This window comes from Acromyrmex echinatior, chromosome 10 (genome assembly GCF_024713525.1).
Source record: "Acromyrmex echinatior isolate Ae372 chromosome 10, ASM2471352v2, whole genome shotgun sequence".
NCBI lineage: Eukaryota > Metazoa > Arthropoda > Insecta > Hymenoptera > Formicidae > Acromyrmex > Acromyrmex echinatior.
The window spans coordinates 2696107-2716597 of record NC_141861.1 but is presented as its reverse complement, the minus strand read 5'-3'; the positions used below and the strand labels follow the sequence as shown (position 1 = coordinate 2716597).

General features: G+C 31.7%; 1 protein-coding gene across 1 annotated transcript; it reads right to left on the bottom strand.

Moving 5' to 3' along the window:
* Window positions 1–318: 318 nt before the first annotated feature.
* On the bottom strand, window positions 319–18852 carry LOC105152982 (facilitated trehalose transporter Tret1). The gene is made up of 9 exons (XM_011067570.2): window positions 18565–18852; window positions 14369–14538; window positions 7699–7828; window positions 6902–7037; window positions 5513–5969; window positions 4841–5090; window positions 4087–4293; window positions 3814–4006; window positions 319–3553 (listed from the first exon to the last, which is right to left on the bottom strand). Exons 2-9 carry the CDS (start codon window positions 14386–14388, stop codon window positions 3321–3323), a joined length of 1626 nt encoding a protein of 541 aa, XP_011065872.1. The 5' UTR covers window positions 14389–14538; window positions 18565–18852; the 3' UTR covers window positions 319–3320.
* Between the last annotated feature and the right edge of the window lie 1639 nt (window positions 18853–20491).

Here is a 20491-nt window from a genome sequence, read left to right as displayed (position 1 = left end):
AATTCTGGAAACCGCGCGCAGAAATCTTTTTCAATCTTGGAACGCAATCATGAACAGAACTAGAATAGTAATATCACATATTAAATTAGTAAGCAATTTAGTAATTTTGCCAATAAACAAATAGAAGAATAATTTGATGTTAAAAATTGCAAATAATTTCGCGCGGTTTGCAGAATTGAATACTTATATAAATTCACACAGAAATACTTAAGCACTAATTTAATCCGCTTTGTGTGACCGAAAATAAGATTATTTCTCTAAATTAATCTAATCTCTCACCATTTATCGGATCGTAATCAAATTAAGAGGAGAAGAGTGTTTTATATTACAAATACTTTATTAAACTAATATAAATCGTGTATATAATAATAGAAGCTCGTATAACGATACAAAATGTACATCGACCTAAGTATTACCACATATACATGAAGAAGAACGCAGAACGAAGAGAAAACGGAGGAGAAATCTCTCATTGTTCCAAACGCGTTTTTGCGACAGCGGTCTTAGAAATTTCTAACTTAACGCAAGCATATCGAAAAAGTATCACGATTTACAAAAACGCACTTCCATACTCTTCGCGAACGAATACGAAGTTTCTCGCTATGGATAAATTAAGTATTAAAATTTGTCCATTTTACAAGGGAAACAAAGAAAAATAAAGTGAAAAATGATATCACATGTAATAAAAGTAGATAATCGATGGCCGGCTGCATCAAGTTTGGTTTTATTGATTCTTCGTTCTTATCGGAACGATCGATTGAATGGTGACCAAACATAGGATGCTATTCATAATCCTTCAGAGAAAATCGGAGACTATGAGAATAGATCTAAAATCTTACGTCTTAGGTTGAATCTTAGATTCTATTCAACCAATATAATGATCGAAATAATTGTCTCAAAATGACTTATTATATTAAATAAAGATTAGACTATGAGCATCACTCGTAATCGCGATGAAACTGGCCATCAGTCGGAGATGAAACTTATTTTGCAAAAGCGTGGTGAACGGCACGTCGCCAACGCAAGCCGAAAATTACGGGAGGTTTGTCTCTTATTATAACTTATCACATTCGTATATGGCATATACCGTGTATTTCAACGTATAAAAATATAAAATTCGATTCGCCGATTGGACCCTTCCAATCTGTCGAAGAGTGCCGTCCGTCACGGGTTTACATGACGATTTCCTTCTTCAAGTCTATTTAGACGGAACAATTTTGTGTAAAACCATCTGAACCACGCAACAATTTATTGAATTGCTATTTGATTACAATTAAATTATACAGTGGAGTTATTTTTTATTTACAAATTTGATTGTCAACACGTGAGTGACAAATGCGATTGTATTCATATCTGTTTTTCGTTGAAGTATCTGCACGATATTATGATGAATGAAATGTGAATGTTGTAAATTCTGCAATGTTTTGTGACTACACGAAAAGAACGTTTTGTTGAAGTATTTTTTTTAAATTCAGCCAGACAACATCCAAAATCAGAACACAAGATCTCTAAAGCCTTGTATCCACAATGCTAGAAATCAATCCGAGATCTCGCATGAAGAAAAAATTGATCAATTGCGTTGGTCATGCTACTAAATTGTTCCAATGTGATTTGTTAATCCTTTCTCTGTCCAAAATTTCGGATCAATTTCTAACATCATGGACACAGGACTTAAAAAGACGCCTAATGCCTTTTTTGCAAGAATAGTGAGAACCATGTAAAAGATGTATTGTGTTCCGAATTTCAACTTTGTCTATATCTATTTGATATATAGATACAGATCTGAAAATAATTATGTTGAATCATTTAAATAATTATATTAGACGATCAAGCTGATTGTCAAGATTTTTATAACATTAATTATTATCACGAGTATCCTACGTAATTATTTTTAAATCTGTATTGGCCTAATTTTTCTATATGATTAGCAAAACCATTCTTTCCGTGTACCATTGCGAGCTACTTTTTTAAACAACGTCTCGCTCCGTCTAAATGATCCTTAATGACATTAAACTAAATATTTCTTGAATAATCTAAGTATCTGTCCTAAATAAACGGCGCCGAGCGCAAGCAAATTATCCGCTCAATAAACTCACTTGATCGCAGCGAATTCGCGAAATTATAATATATCGAGAACTATTTCAATTTTTCGGAATGAAATCTCACTCTTTAGAATGAGATGAACTCTTTAATGAGAAATCAACTTTTTAAAATAAGATTTCACTCCAAAGTAAAAATTTAGAGAGAAGGAATGCTCGATCGGAGAATTTACTACAAATCGCTATACATTTTTTCTCTATCTTAGACTAAAATTTCAGCGACACAATCACATCTCTCCGATATCTATACAAACTATTCGTTTATTACATAATTACTCAATATATTAAATTTTCACGGTTTTAAATTGTCTATGTTAATGTTCGTAAATCGTAAATTATTAATCTTTCCGAGATCGCACCGTTATGCCATTGAAATAAAACTGCGGCAAAATCGAGTGACAGTTTAGAAAGCGGAGAATTCTTTATCGCGATCAATTCTATGTAATTCTATGCAACATCAGATCGGCATTATAATACTGTAACGATAATCCTCGTGCGAAATTTTCGTAGGAAAGGAAAATTGGAGGCACTATGATTGGACGTTCTTGCGCGCGAAGCGTATACGATTCTTTGCTAAACGCCAAGTCTCGCATTTTTTATCGCGCGGTGTACTATCTCCCTCTCTTTTTCTCTCTCATTATTTGTAATTTTCTCTTTCATAACGTTACATTAATAATATATCTCGACGTGTATAATCAGCTCTAGTTCGACGAGGAGCGAAACATTGGAGAAACATTTTTCATTGGCTTCGCTTTTATCGTACATATATTGTACATCGTACGATACGCGCGTGTCACACGTGAACGTTTGGATCAAACTCTAAATTATGTAATTATAAGTGGAGAGAATAAATGAAAGCAACGAAGCGCAAAATTACATTCACTAAGATTTAGCTTCGCACTTTATTTATCATGCCGTTCGTTAAAGTTGTGCCACTCTCCTAAATATTTCAAGTATTCGATTGTCTCGCCAGATACGATTCACGTCGAATGAATAAACTAGTTATATCATTTGTATCAAAACGATAGTTTGCACAACTAAATATGTCTCGGGCGTACGGTTCGCACACGGTTAGAAAATTAGTCGCGTAAGAATTAATGCTAGTTGCGTGAATTTTTTTTTTTTTTTAAATATTTCAGTCACTTTCTCCGAGACATCTTGAACTCTGCGTTCATAAATTCGCGGATCGTTACGAAAGAACGAAGAGAAAAGTAAGAGAGCTTAAACGTTCTGCACGATTTTCGGATTGAGTGGCTCGGTCGCCTTCTGCTGAGCCCTTCTCGCAGCTCGCCGCTTTTTGTCCTTCGCCTCCGCTCCCAAGGCCAGAAAATTATTGTGAAAGTATTCCTCGATCTCCGACAGCTTCTTCCCGTGCGTCTCCGGCAGCAATAGCCATACGAAAATAGCCGCCCCCACGGAAACACCGGCAAAGAAATACTGCACCGCATACGCACCTTGAAATAGAAGAATTTTCTTAACCAAGTTTGTCTATACATAACTATTTTGAGAGATGCATGATTCTCTAGCCTTAATTTTTAGTGAAATAATGATTAAATTAAGATTTAATGATAAAAAGAATAACAGAAATGAAAAATAGAAAAGTATACCAAAGTAATTGGAATGTGAAAGAGATATCGTTGCGAGTAAAATATCACAATATGATAATTAAGTTTGAGATATAAATTGAGATATAAACACATTTCAAATGTCGTACCTCCTAGGAAAATTTGCAAACTTCTATAGCTCTGCAACGCGGCGAACATGAGTAAATTTGCCATAGAATAACTGATGGAATGGGCGATCCCGCGGATTTCGGTCGGAAACAATTCCGCCGTCATAGTCCATGGAATGGTCAACATCCCGACCATCGATGTACACACGTAAAGTAGCAGGCAAGCCACCGGTACCTGCGAGTATCACGTTTTTTCTCATGTCCTTTAAAAATTAAATTTAACAAAATTATACGAGAAACAATTCTAGAACTTACCCAGAATCCGCTACGATCGCCATTCTTAATGTTCAGCGTGAAATAACCGGAGACGATCATACACAGAGCCATCCCGATGGATGATATAATACATAAGGATCGTCTCTTGTATCGCCTCAATAACCAAGTGTTCACCATGGAGCACAAGAAACGCGTCAGGCCCACCAAAATTGATGCTAAATACGCATCTACACCCGCACCTACTTCCTGAAAATTGTAGCAAGTTCTAATCTCCCGCATCCGTTATCGCAAGGAAATTTTGCTCAAGTATCTAAAACATTAGTTAGATCCGAAAATACTTTCGTTGGACTATCAAAATAATTATGTGAAACACTTAAACTATTTTCTAGAATGTTAAAACTTTTTGCAGCATTACTCATCATGTTTGCGATACCTACGTAATTACTTTGATGGTCCAACAAAATTATTTTTAGATCTATAACTAATTAAATATTTGATAATTTAGCAAACTCATTCTTTTCGTACAGTTATAAATCGATCATCAATAAACAAAATTCCAAACAGAACACAAATCATCATGAAATGAAAATGACTACTAAAAGTCATTTTTCAATCAATTACAATTCATTTTAACTATATTTTGACGTTACCATAACATTGTAAGTTGTTATCATTATATAATGTACATAAATTATAATTGAATACAATTTATAAAATATAAAAAAACAAAATGCATAAATTTACTGATATATACATATGGAGATATATACATATATAAATATCTTTCAATTACTTGGAACCAAGTCACTGCGTAAAACAGCGTGATATAAATTCCGGAAAATTGTTGAAACGAGAAGAATAGGAAGAGTATTGCCATAGGTTTCCATCCAGTCGGTTTAAAAAATCCTCGCCATTTACTGGCTGCGCTACCGTGTTTGCTACGTCGTTGCTCGTTCAATTTAATTTCGTATTCCTTCACAATATTGTTAAATTGCGCCAGAGCCACCGATGTCTTGCTTTCCGATGTCTCATTCTTGTAAAGCCTACGGAAGGCGGAATTATCAATTGTTTATATATATTAAAAATAAGAGATTGCAAAGCCTTGAGATAATCTTAAACATTTATTTTGAAGAACAATTTAATTAATTAGTAAATATCAATTCCTGCAATTAGTTTTCAAATTATTAATTTTTAAGTGAAAGTGTTCATTATTACACTGAGCAAAATTTTTAGTTAAAAAAAATTTTTAGTTAAAAATGAACGAACCAAAAGATTCTAATCAATCAAAATTCTAGTTATCTTAATCAGAGTTATATTACATTCAATCAAGAAATTCGGACTTGTTCATATTTAACCAGAATTCAAATTAATGCAACCATACTCTTTCAGGTTACCTATAGTTTTACATTTTGTATATTTGATATCTATATGAATTTTGTTATTTAATAATCAGATTAAATTATACCAGTCCAAAGACTTCTTGGCATCTTCTTTGCGGCCCTTTGAGATAAGCCAGATGGGCGACTCCGGTACTAGAAATTGCACCATAAAAATGGGTACGAATGAGTAGGCGATGCTGAAGTAAGCGACGAATTCCCATTTTATGTAAGCACCCTTCAGATAACACAGCACCATGCCGAATGATGCCAGCGTTGGTCCAAATGAGATCAAAGATCCACGGAGTTCCGGCCTGGCTACCTCAGTGATGTAGACGATTGCTGGCGAAGTCATCAGGGCGGTCGCTAATCCAGTTAACAAACGACCGACTAGTAACATCGGTATATTGATCGATTTACCAATTAAGATCCAACCAATCAAAGAGGGAATCGCACCGATCTGCAGAGTTCTCACTCGACCAAACGTTTCCATGAGGAAGCCCCCTATTAAGGCACCAACTGGCGCACTCACGACGGCTAGACTGGCTGAAAGGAATCGATATTATTTATTTTGTGCTCTCTATTTCACGTCTTTAATCCTTAATTCATACTAATTTTCTCGTTATACTTTATATTTTTATTAGTTCAACGCATTTTTAGATTTATTTTTCCCGATTATCGTATAAGAACTGTTTTTAATTCTTTATATACCTAAGCAGAATAACATCACGATAACATCAGAATAACATTATGAATCGTGACTATATTAATATCATTTTATCAAAATATTGATATTAAAGTGAATTATGAGTGATCGAAAAGTGATTCAATAATCATTTTGAAGCCATTTTGATGGTATTTCATGATGACTTTCGTTCTGCTCGAATACGTCTCAATAAAATCATATTCGAACGATCACACAAGAGCTCGATTAGCTAGACTGAAAATTTGTATAGGTATAGGAAAAAAACAATCTTCTATTGTCGCGAGAAGATTGCAATGCCGATGAGTATAGATTGATCTTGCGTAACACGAATTTAATCAGAGCACGAAGTTCGAACGGGTAACTGCCTCTCATGCAACACAGACACGCAGAACAATGTGCATGTATAGTTTTCTTCTGATAATTACAACTTTTACGTAATCACTCTCGCGACCATACTTTATCAATAAGAAAAGATAACTAACTGTCAATAATGATTTTACGTAAAACTGACTATTATATTTACAATAATTTCGTTTCTTTTACGACAAACGTAATCTAGCTTATATAATTGTAAATAGATTGTTATCTCGCGTCGTCATTATTTTGAGTACTTAATGGATTATTTAAAGAAAGAGATCAAGTGATTATCAATTCATAAATATTACGTAATCGCTTTTGATCAAGCGACACGTTACATTATTATCATTTTTATCTTTACTGCCTCGCATATATATATTTGTGCAATACATTCAGTTCATATATTTGTACTCACCTATCCAAGAAGTTTGTTCTTGCGTGGCATGTAACCGTGCGTTTTCTTTCTCGAGATGAGGAATGAGAATTGCTGAATATGCCATGGTGAAGCCTACCGCTATGTGGAAAGACGCTGCAATGATGCAGGCAGCAATCTGCGAAGATTGAAAATTGTTATGCATAGCTTTCCGTAAAATTTCACCTTGGTTTTCTACTTTATCATAATACTTTTAAGATCTCTCTCCGCGAAACAAATGAACGAGAACAAACTCTCAAACTCATTTTTTATCTTTTCACTATGATTTCTTTAAAATATCGACGAATTGTTCTCAAAGATATTATTAAAAAAAATACGTATTATTAATTAGAATGCAAAAAAAATTCTGTTATTAAATCTAATTTAATGATCGAATATTATTCAAGCAGAAGATCATACAAGGAAAAATGGTTTTGAATTTAAAAATTAAGTAAAAGAGTATCTAAAAATTTTACTAGATACAGATCTAAAAATAATTTTGTTGGACTTCCCCCATTAAAATAATTATAGAAAATATGTAAGCATTGATAACAACGCTACAAAAAGTTTTAACATTCTAATAACCAGTTTGAGCGTCTTATATAATTATTTTTATGGTCCACACAAAATAATTTTCAGATATGTATTTAGCTAAATTTAGATATTTCAACAAAATTTCTTTCATTCTTTTTTATGTAGCTTTTGTAAAGTTTTTCTTTCACATGGAAAAGGTACTACCACTCGAAAATAGAACAAAGTAATTATCTTCTCTCTTCTTGGAATAATGATATAATTGATACCTCTCGGATAGCATTTCTAAGGTTCGTTGGTTCGACGAAACCTTTGTTGAGGCTCCGACTCGAGACGATCGCATCTTTAAAGCACTCTCGCTCATTCTCTTCGATATTCTTCGATGCTTCTCGCTCCACGCTGAAACACAATGGGGTGTCATTAATCGATCGTCAAATAAATTGATAACTAACGTTGTTGATGCGAATTTTACCAACTCGTCTTTTACTGTGTTTTTCGTATCTCTTTTCCGAACACATTGCAATTTACGATAATAGCTACTTGTCACGCGCGTTACTTGTTTGTTCGACGTTTCGGTATGCCATTTAAGTGATGACACAACATATTGTCTTGTCCTGTGTTCATTTAAACTGCGGTTACAATCCATAAATGTTTATCGCATCGATCCTTGACTATGTGTTGATTTTTCGCAAGTTTCATATATCAAAACGCAATTTACAATCGATAGCAATGTGTAATCCTTAAAATTAAATTAAATACAAACTGATATAATTAAACCGTATTAATCCGTTGTAACTAAATGATACTTGAACATTTTTTATTACAGTAAAAAACGCGATGATTTATTTTTTATTGACAAAGATTATAACATTTATGCATGATAATATATATTTTAAAGAAAGTTTTAATTAATATTAATGAATTGTTCTTCGTTACACGGAAAGAATGATTTTTTACTATCTAAAAATTTAACTAGATACAGATCTGAAAATAATTTTGTTGAGCCAAAATAATTATGTAAGACATTCAAATTGAATGTAAAAACTTTTTTGCAGTACTGTTTATCATGCTCGAGATTTCTAAGTAATTATTTTTGGATTTGTAGCTAATTTTTTTACGTCAGCAAAATCATTCTTTCCGTATGCACACTATTTTTGCAATCGATTTTTATAATCAATATTTTTCTATTCTATTTTCGATTCTATTTTTTATTTAACATACGTTTCTAAACAGTTCAGTAAAAGTGTTTAATCTATTACGAAGTTGCAATAAGCCAATGCTATTTATAGCGCTATTTCGTTCGCAGCTTGACGTACGAAAAAGTCACGTAATTTTTAGGAGCAACTCAGCTTACATTAAGTGAAAATATATGTTTATCGAATTCTGTTTTCTCTCGTAAACATTTCCTAAGCATCGAATCTATTACATGAATTACGAAAACTGGTTTTTCTCTTAAATAAGTCTAACTATAACATTGTAATAGCTTCAAATTTTCAGACGTAATTTCAACTACAATTGTCATACTTGTGACATTTATTTGCAATAAAATTTATCTAATTATAGCAAAATTAATAATCTTGTATCATCACGAATCAAAAGAAAAAATATTGACGTAAAATATATGCGAGATTAAAATAAAAAATTATGTTTATTAAAACATTTATCCTTGAAATTATGTTTATTAAATAAATAACTTTTACTATTGATTTGTAATTTTTTTTAATTCGGATATTTAATTTTTTTTTACAATGATGAAATGTCCAAATATCTGTTCGGAGAATAATAAGACCGATGGTCTCAATCAATTGATTTACCATGCAAGGAAACAGAAACCGCTGGTTGTGTCTGCTAAGCATAGACAATGTCAAAATGATAGTCTCCAACCGATTGTCTCGCATAACAATGAGATCACGCGGATGGATTCTCGAACCTGTTGCACCATGTGACTCATTTATTATATCATGGTGAACTAATTTATTATTATCATAGTGAACTAATTTATTATTATAAATCAACATCGTTTTAATTTAATTTATTGAATCGTTTTAATTTAAGAAGAAATGCTGCGAAAAATGAAATCTGCTTATTTTTAATGATGATTATTCTTTTAACAGGCTTGTTGAAAATTTATCATTGTTTTACATAAATTATATATAAATATGCAGAATATTATTCATCATTGCTTAATATGTGGTTTTTAATTCTTGTATTACAAGTTTGACCATGAATCTTTCTAAGCATGTATGATAATTTTCTTGACACAAGCACTTAGCTAACAATTAATTTACACGAATAAAACATTTGGAAACGCTTCTCGTTAAATGAATGGTTGTTATCAGTTAAAAAATGACGATCTTGGTTAGATATAATTATATACTTGATACGAATTAACGCGCGTTAATTGTCGTATTATTGAACACAGTTGAATCTGGTTTCTAGTCGTGACTTTAACAAATTGGGAGGCAAATAGATTGCAGTTTAATAAATCTATTTATAACAGCTTTTTTAGTCTTCGGGTATCGGGTATATTTTTTTTAATTCAAATGATTACTTTAAATTAGACAATTCAATCAATTATTATTTTACAGTGCTGTAATAAAATTTTATAAAAACAGTTCCTGCATTTTTCAACTCATTATGCAACTTCACAAAATTTTCACGTAAGATTTTAAATAATTATGTATACTATTTTGAATGATGTTGCTCTCTCTCTCTTATGCGATAGATAATAATGTAGGTCGATTACAGTACATGTTACAAACTATTTATATATCTAATTTGAATACAAAAAATGATCATTTCTATACGGAATTCGATTCTTATTATGTCTTCAGGGTCGAAACGTTTTCATTTATCCAAAGGAGATAAAATTACTGCCGCGATTATATCATTAAGAAATCTGCACATACAGACAATGATTAGCTCCTCGAGTCGATCATCGCAATTATTCCGATTACGTCAGGGAATACAATGATTTTCATAATTATTTTCATAATTATTCATTATTTTTAATACTTAATATTTTCTTAAAATAATCTTAAGTTCGTCATTTCTTTCCTCGTCACGGATCTATTTTCGATAAGGCCACGCTCGTAACTTCTGCGAACGTCGATACGATGCAGAGTACTGAATAAAACTGTTCCAAGATTAAATATTTGGTTATTCAATCTTCAGATGTTGAATATTTAACTTAAGTGTTGAATTTGAAACTCAAAAATATTTTGCACAAAGTGAGTAGCAAAACCTTAAATAGACTTATATTCAGCAAATCCACATTTACATTCAACACCTGTGTTCTTTACAAACAATATGCTTGGATGTCCAAACTAAATACAACTCGTTATCATGCCGGTCCCCATTTTTCTGGTACCCGGAATAGAAAGACCAGAATTGTTATTCACGGGCTACATTCTTTATTCAGATCGTGATTTAGTCTAACAATAAGTTAGGCTAATACATATCGATAATACTGAGGTTTTCGCGGAATTCATGCTATACGTGGCAGACGTATGTAAGTAAATTGTTGGCTCTCGAAATATCGATTCTATTTATGAAGACATGACGACTCATGCAGACACAAGATGGTCACTTTACATCTTTTACGGCAGTCTATACATCGACATGTAAATTTTTTATATTACTTCCGCAACAGTTGCATTGTTATTACAAGCGTGCGCTTGCGGCAAGAGCCGTTTGACATTTTCCATGAGCGAAAGGCGGGGTAACCATTTCACTTCGCTACATGTCGTCATCGGGGGGGACTAATTACTACTGTTACTTACGTACTTACGTACTTTGCGTGTTGTTGGGGGACTATCACTCACGGAACTTATGATGGCATTTATTGCTTCAACTCTTTGCATTTTTTAAAATTATTTTAGACCCATTTCCACAACTCACGATTAATTCTTAATTGATCTGATTAATTCAACTTATTCCTCATCTCTTTCTAATTCAAGAAATGGAAAGAGATGAGGATTGAATTTGGTTAATGGGCCTTCTACAATAAGCCATTAGTAATAAATCAGAAGTCAGAAGCTAAAAATTGATCAATCATAGTCGTTAGTTTTTAACTTCGGTCTTCTGATTTCTAATTTATGACTAATGGCTTATTATAGAAGGCCCATAAGAGTTAATCGTTGTCGAGTTGTGGAATCGAGTTTTAGATCCAGTTCCACAACTCACGGTTAACTCTTAATCGAGGTTCAATTTAATGTCTCTTTCTAGAATTGAAAAGAGATGAAAAACAAGTTGACTTTGGTTAAGAGTTAACTGTGAATTGTGAAATTAGGCCTTAATGTTACGACTATAGTAGTCTTTGATAACGGCTCGTTTATTATTCCACGCGAATCCTGTCGTCGCGAATCGCTACTGTTGGTGGAAGGATCTTTTCGCGGGATCATTTTACGTGTGCATCAGCTAAAAGTAGACGTGTTATTCGAAGTGGCGTAACCACTTGCGGCATTAACCTTGGCCCTGATTCAACAAAGATAGTAACAATACTAGCATGACATAAGCAAACAGATAAATCGTGGACAAGTCTTGGCCTGTGTTGCTCTTTTCCGGTTAACATAATATATTTTGTTTTACACGAATATCAAAGTCAGAATCAAGATATAAATCGACCGTATAAAAATAAACAATTTGCAATGCAAATTAAACGTACGTGGATAATCCTACGAATGTCAAATAAATGTTATGATAAATGCCATTATCGATAACGCCCATATATGATGCGATAAATAAATCTGATGAAAACACGATTAGAAAAGTCCCGCACCTGTGTAAGAGATCGAATTATATTAAGTGTGATTTTGTGATAAGACAAAGTGTTACGTCGCTTACATATGTTTATTGCGAAACACTACTTCAGCTGTTGTTCTATCGATTAAACAGTCCATGGCCCGATAATAAAATTTACGAGATGAACACAATCAAATTCGTGTTTCCTGTATGAAATACTCACGAGAATACTTTATAGTGCAATTTCCTTTCATTCCGACTAGAGATAATCATTTTTTGTGATTTTTGATGATCACGCACACGAGTTACATCATTGATTCGCATCGTTTACACATGATGTAGTTTTTATGCCAAAAAACACAAGTTAAAAGGATTTTTAAATTTATTTCAAGCAATGACTTTTTCAGAACGAGTATGTAAATTTTATAATTGTTATCGATTTGGAAACGATCTTTTTCTTCTGACCAGTTTTTTTTTAAGATTTTGAAAAATAAACCTATATATATACGCGATTATAATGAGGAAGAAATATTTACAAACTCCTAATATAGCCCCACCGACTTTTTTTACAATATTCGAGAAACAATTTGTCGCGAGAAGCTAACGTCACACGCATCAACTTGGGGTCAAAGATTAATTGATGAGCGATCTCGCAATCGAATGTCCATTCGCGAGTCCTCCTTTCGATTGCAATTTCAAAAATCTATTGAAAAACTTTACTTACTTTGCTAAACACTTAGGCATTGATTTGAGCGTGATACAGCTCTTAAATCTCTTTTATTTCGATATTGATAATTCTAAATTATTAAATTGTTATTTTATTAATAGATTGTTATTATTTTATCTTAAACTTTGCTTTAATAAAAACGTTGCTTATTATTTTAATTAATAAACTTTGTATTATTGACATATTCCAACTTTGATTAATTATTTTATTATTGAATTATTCGCTATTTCAAAATTTGAGATAAAACTGAGATAAATTTAACGATTTAAATTGCTTCTTTATCAACAATGATTTTAATTATTCACTTTTCGCTTGCCGATATCTAAATTTTTAAATAAAACATAGTTATCTTGCTTCTCTCACATATTAAATTTCAATTTTGATAACACATTGCGATGTCTTCAATAACTCAATATTTAAAAATAATACGCACAACGCTTTCTGTTTATGTAATTATAAAGAACGTGTCGAAATCAAATTACAATTTGAATCATATCTCTTAATTAAGATACTTTATATCTGCATTTAAAAGATATCCAAAAAATACTGAATATCTAAACTAATATAAAGATTAAATATTTTAAGATTTGTTTTTTTCTACAACGATAAGACATGTTGAGATAAATATATTTACAAAGTACATAGAACAACTATGTACTTTAGAGTTCTGTTGTCCATGTGTTACATGTTACATATGCCATGTGTACAAAAAATAGGAAGAGATAAAGAACTAGGAATAAAGGAATGCCTCAACACAAAGAACAAAAAAAATTTTTACGGTCCTATTCAAAACTTTTTGATGGATCGTTCTCGTACAAATGGATTTTGTGCTTATTTATTCAGTCCCTTTTCTGATAAAAAAAACCTCTCATATTTCTCATTGAAATCCAAAGAATTCACATAAATTCGAGATTATTGTCTAAATAAATCTCAATCCATCATCGAAGTTCACGTTCATCTCGCTTGTCATCTTTAAATGTTGTTTTTATTACGCTTTTATAATCATATATGGAAAAAACGGTTTTGCTAAATTTAAAAATTTCGTTAAACATAGATATAAAAATAATTTTGTTTGGCTTAGTTTCACCAATGTAATTAACTTTAATCTCGACTCAACTTACTGTTTATTTTTTTTCTATTTCTTAGAATTATCGTAAGAATTCTTAGAATTAGAAAAAGATAAAAAATTGAACAGATTAAAGTTAATCTTGATGGAACCGGATATTGAATTATCAAAACTAATTATAGGACACGCTAGAATATCGAAACCTTTTGCAGCATTACTGATGTCCAATATCTAGTTAATTTTTTAGATACTTAAACAAAATTATTCTTTCGTGTAGAATCACAAAAAAAAAACGAAAGAATATCGATTCAACGAGACAATCGAAGCATAAATGTCCTGCTCGATGTTTTGTAATGGCGATGTCTTCGACGGGAATAAACTTATATGAATAATATATTCTCACCTCAATGAATAAGGATCCATCGTGTCTCTTTGTTCTCAATCGAACTACTATTCGGTCGACACGCGTATCTCTCTTAGCTTCTTTTCCTTCCTGCTGATTAGCGCTAGTCAAGGCGTTTCCCTACAAGTAGCCCTCGTCAACTCTGTTCGACATTAACCAACATCTTAAGCCTGAAATTAAATTACATTACTGCTTATATTACTAAAAGTATAACATTATTAGGTTAAAAAATTTCCCTCTAATCATTATGTAAATATATTTAGAGCATTCATTATTATCAGGATCTTTTTATCGAACTCTGATTACAAGTTACAAAATATAGATTCTTGAGTAAGTATTGTCTGTAAGTATTGTAAGTATCTGTCTAGTATTGTTTCACAACTATCTTATCACATTTAAACAAAAAAAAACTACTCAATATCTCGGTGATGCGTGATGTAACAATTTTGTGATTAATGCATTGTACGAATAGTGTCGGATACAAAACTGATTTTTCTCCTTGCGCATCGTGAAACTGCAAAATAAGCATTTTTAATCAATTTTTAAGATAAGTTTTTCTTCTCTTTCTCTCTCTCTCTCTCTCTCTCTCTCGTACGTTCTCCTGTTTCTTTTCTTCGATTATTAAATTAGATTACAATAAAATAAGATAATATAGAGAAATAAAATCACAAATTTCGCGTGATTATCATTAACTGTTCATTCTCTCGACCATTATGGATTTTTTTTTTATATAGTTATTCGCAGGAAAATGACTTATATACAACTCGTGCCAAGTAAACAAGCGTTCGGATTGCTGCCTCGTTTCAATGATTTCTACGCTCTAGCACGGATGGCCATCAGTATTTCTCCGGTGACTAACGATCGCCATGGATCCCAGAAGAATCGAGCCCAGCGTCTGTCGTATAACCGGCGATTTCATCTAAATTGCTCGCACGCGCGCGCGTCTTATCCGACTTTCATCCCGCATAACTTCCACCCGACGACTTGCTAGCACCAATAAACCAAGAAACCATCAACCGTTGTGTCTGGAATTCAACTGCGTGACAAAGGATAAAACTGACCAAGAATAAAATAGAGCAGTCACAAAATGGTAATAACTTTTTAATCGATAGACTCAAGCACGTTTATTTAAAAATAAAATTTCACTAATAATGACGATTTAATCAGGTTGATATGATTTCGCACTTAACCGCGTAAATGGATGACCCTTCTATTCGCAATAGAATCTCGCAGGATTCTCGAGAAAGAGAAGCAAAAGTAACTGGCAGTTTTACGTCGCTATTTTTTTCTTCTTGCTCAAAGCAGGAAAGAATTGGTTAGCGTTCGCGGATAATTTATGCGTGTCGCGGCGCAAGAAACATTTCGCGGTGCAGCAAACACCGTAATTGTCATGGAGAACGATCTATCATCTTGGCAAATGGCACTTTATTAGCGGATGTTAAAAATTAAAGAAAATTCTACAAATTCTCGAGATAAGAGTCGATGCGCAATAATATACAACTTTCTTTAACATTTCGAGAAGTCTTTCAATACGCACTTAACTCCGTGAAAGCGATGCGCTGCACGAGCACAAAAACTTTAGCCTTTTAGAAGAGAGAATCGTCTTATTTTTTTAAACGAATTATTATTATGAAATATTTAGATTAATTCTTTTCAAATTTGTTTCACATGTGACACATGTGACACATGTGTCTGTCATTATCCAATTTTATATTTTACACTTCTCTATCTCTCTTTTACAAATTATTCTTCTTTAAAATTATTTTCAATTTTATTTTATACTGTAGCAAAGAAATTTAATTTTTCATTAAAGTCGTAGGAAGAGCTCGATCTTGAATTAAGTGTTGATTGCATCCACAAGAGTAGATACGACTCATAGATGTAGGTGGATTATAATTACGCCATTACGCGTTTGAAATTGCATCAACATACTTAAAATTAAACAAATCTTCTAGATTAGTCATACATATAGATGAACAAAGGAAGAATCGTTGGCCTCGTATGAGAGTCAAGCTAGTACCGGCTTCGTGTGAAGTCAGGATGTAGAACCGAGTTAAGTAAGCTGCTTTTTTTTTAAATCTCTTTTGCAAGAAAACATAACGAAGAAAATAAATCGTTTGCCTCTCCACTACTTTGCGTAAACCCGATGCGATGTTGCTGCAATCGATCCTGTCATTCTACAAGATTCTTCTAACATCACCGAGAGACAGGTTGATCATCACTTCGTGGAATAAAGGTCGTAAAAGTCGTCTGTCTGTCTTGCGATTGCACGAGGAAGCAGTTGCATCGCTGTCGGTCGAAACAAATTAAGTATGAACATCGTAGATTTATGCCCATTTCTATCAATGTAGATTAATTCCAATCTCAGTTCAACTTCATCTTCATCTTTTTCTAATTCTTAGAATTAAAAAAAGATAAGGAGTTAATTGAACCGAAATTAAAATGAAACTGCATTGTATAATAGGAACAGTCATTAAAACTTAATTTAAACGAGATAATCCGTACTACACATACACACATACACACACATACATGAGTCGATGTGAAATCGATGTGTAAATTCCAAATTTCAATATAATAAGAAAAACGACGAGAATTTTTGTCGCTGTTGAAAATCAAATTCATTGAAACTATGAGACTCAACACTTAATTTATTAAATGTAAACATTGTAGAATTATACTGCCAATTACATATGTCGATATTATTTAATAAATGAATATTGGAATTAAATCTATGACTAAACTTAAATCGTGACTAAACTGATGATAAATCTATCGATACAATTTTTTAATCTCTTTATTATCTGATAACTTAATAATATTAAATCTTAATTGTCACAGATTCTAAAATTATTTCTGAGAATTATGTTTAAAATATAATAATATATCCATCAATCTCATTGCACTTTTATGTGTTTCTTGAGATTTTACATTATTTTATTTTTCTGTTAAATCAAAATTCTTATACTAATCAAATTTGTTAAAAAAGAATTTATAGAAATGTGATTATTTATACAATATAATTCACTTTTAATATGATTTGTTTTCAGTAAAAATTTAAATACGGAAGAAAAAGAATTTTTGCTCCAGAATTTCGATTCACAATGTGACTTCCTTCTAATATGATTTGTTTTTAATAAAAAATTTGAATATATGTTATCTTTTCTCGTAACATACCGACAAATTATTTTTATATAGTTCTATGCTTAACTTTCAAATTATATTTGGGTTAGAATATTTGTTTAAAGATGTCGATTTTAAAGTCGTGTGTGACCTTAAAATATCTCTCTTTTAAAATACACTCTTGATTATATTGCGGATATTTATGCAAAATACTTAACTGAACATTAACTATCGGAGTTCTAGCAATCGATTGTTGTTCGTTAAAGAGTTATTAAAAAGTAAAGTAAAAAAGTTGAGATTGCTATCTGTAAATATGCAATTTATGCAAAATATGCATTTTATGCAAAATATACATTTTATTCAAAATATGCATTTTATGCAAAATATTCAGTTAAGTATTTTGTATAAATATCCGTAGTCTGCTTGTGAGTTTCGTTCTTTGTACAGAGCACAATAAAACTACGTATGAGCAAAATGTCTTCACGAATCGAATATTAGAATCGATCATTTGATTTTCTGTATAATTTCAATGTTTACAAGAACCCACAAGAATCGATCGATCCATTACGGATCAACGCTCTGATATTACATCACAAAGGACTGACAGTAAATAAACCAACAGATACGTGCTGTCAGTAGGTCTGTCCATTTTGAACACTTCGATGTTACTTTTTTTACTTTTTTTTCTCCTTCGAGTATACAATTTCCGTTTAAATACAGATAACGTGAAAATATAGACAGAATAAGCTATCTTGACGATAACAGTCAATATGTCGTCATTTAAAATTTCTCAGTGCCTATTCATTTACTATTATAAAAGTTATTATTATTCGTGCAATTAATATAATATTAATATAATATAATCATCTCTCTTTCCCTTCCAAATAATAATAACTACCTCGTAAAATATATGTATAAATTAATGGAAAATATATAAAAGAAAAATTTTTAAACGAATAAAATTAAAGAAATCCATAAGTATATAATATTTCTAAAATTCCGAAGACTCACGAGATTTAAGTTGTTCTAACTTCTAATTACGTGAATTTGGATCTGCCCAGTCGGACACTCACCTCTCCAAGCCGCTTCAGGAATCGATCCTTCGTCGAGCGTCGCGAACGTTCACGAGGACAGGGAATGGACAAAACTGGGCTGGGAAAACAGTCAGAATCGCTAGAGCCAGAAACTCCTCTCGTATTTGTTTGACGAAACTATTGGTAGGAGTGACAGAGACGCAACGCGGCACAATGCCGACAACGCGGTTCGGATCGATCGGCGTGTGGCCGGGCTTTCCTGCTCAACGGCTGCTAGACGACTGAGCCTTGAAAACCTCGTTGCCTCGTTTTCTCTACATGCTCCTTCCCTTTCAACTCGTATTCGGCCTATTGTATTACCGTTATCTACGCTGTTTGTGTGGTGGTGGTTGTCTAAGGGTTGATGGGACTTCACCGTCGGTCGTCACATCTGACCGATCATTTGTCTAGTCTTATGATATTCTTTGCTTTGTCCACACATTCCAAACAAAATATCAGGTATATATGTTGCTAACGACTACTTGACTGTAACAAAATATCGGTAAATGAATTCCTCAGATACAGGATGCGTTACCTGATCGTGAAAAAACATTGTAATAACATGGAATTTTTCACGTTCATTTTTCACAATTATGTATATAAATATATATTAAATAATTTGGACATTATTAAATAAAAAAGCACAAAAAATTTGTAGAGACAAATTTTTTTTTAAATACTTTCTGAAATTTATGTACCGAAAGTTAATTAGAATCGCTGTGAGAGATGATCATGAGGCTTATATTTTTATTCACGCTTCGGTTCTTTTTTCTTCCGCGTGATAAATATAATGGACATTTTCTAGTTTTTTTTTGTTAGCTCCTGAAAAAAGCTTATGAGAAAAAAAATAGAAAAAAGATCGTTGTCCGCGATCAATACGATGCTTAGATTACATACGATTAAAAAAGAATTCTTGTCAAAGACCTAATCAGACATTTTGTAATTTTTTAAAAAAATATACGAACATTTCTATTCTAATCTTAGATTTTAATTTTTTAAAATTCTTTTCATAATGTTTCGAAGCTTTCAACGATATCTCAGAAGTTTTTTAGTGAGAAATTTTTATGAGGGATTTTACCTACTCAGAAAATCTTTGATTAAAATTATAATTGTACATTTTCATCTTCGATGAGAAAATGTCGAAAGACATTCCTCAATCAATATACAACGTTTAAAAAATAATCTTTAATATAAATTATTTATTTATTTATAATATATATTTATAAATTATATATAATATTATATATTAATAAATATTATGTATTTATTTAATATAAAAATATTTAAAAACATTCAATTTTAAAAACATTCGGCTTACAAAGCCTTTTTCAGTGTTTAACACCTATCGAAACATTTGTTGAATATATTAATGTAAAGTTAATTTAATTAACTCCAAATAAGCCATAACATTTTGTAATTTTTTAAAATGCAAGTACTCCAATTTCGAAGAAGCTACGCAGTTTGCGAATTATCTCCTTGTTTTGATACACCGTTAAATGAACTTTGAGAGATATTTAATAAATATATAAAGACACGGAGATAATATGTATGGCCATATGGCTTCTTTAAAAAAAGTAGCTGAGCCCATGGCCTCAAAAGATATCTTCCAATTTAATTAAATAACTTATTTTTCGAAACGAAAATTAATTAATGACACATATATTGATACAATGAGATAAAAAAATATTTCATACAAATTATTATTTAAAATAAAAAATATTTATTTCGAAAATAAAAAAAAATAAAAAATAGAAAAATACAAAATTAATAAAGACCAGTAAAAATTAGTAAAAATATAAAATTAGTGAAGATCAATAAATTTGTATCTGTTCGTAAAGATGCAAGGTAATGAATTTATTTTCTCATAACGTAAAAGACGTCCGAGTCTGATAAAAGAAGATCCAGAATTGAAAGTTACTCCGATATC

Excerpts from the sequence above, each read along its gene's own strand:
- LOC105152982 (XM_011067570.2), bottom strand. The coding sequence starts at position 14,388 with ATGGATCCTTATTCATTGAG. Across the intron at positions 5,091-5,512 it reads GCCAAGAAGTCTTTGGACTG|GCTTTACAAGAATGAGACAT; the intron begins GTATAATTTAAT and ends CGCCTTCCGTAG. Across the intron at positions 3,554-3,813 it reads TTTGCAAATTTTCCTAGGAG|GTGCGTATGCGGTGCAGTAT; the intron begins GTACGACATTTG and ends TTCTATTTCAAG.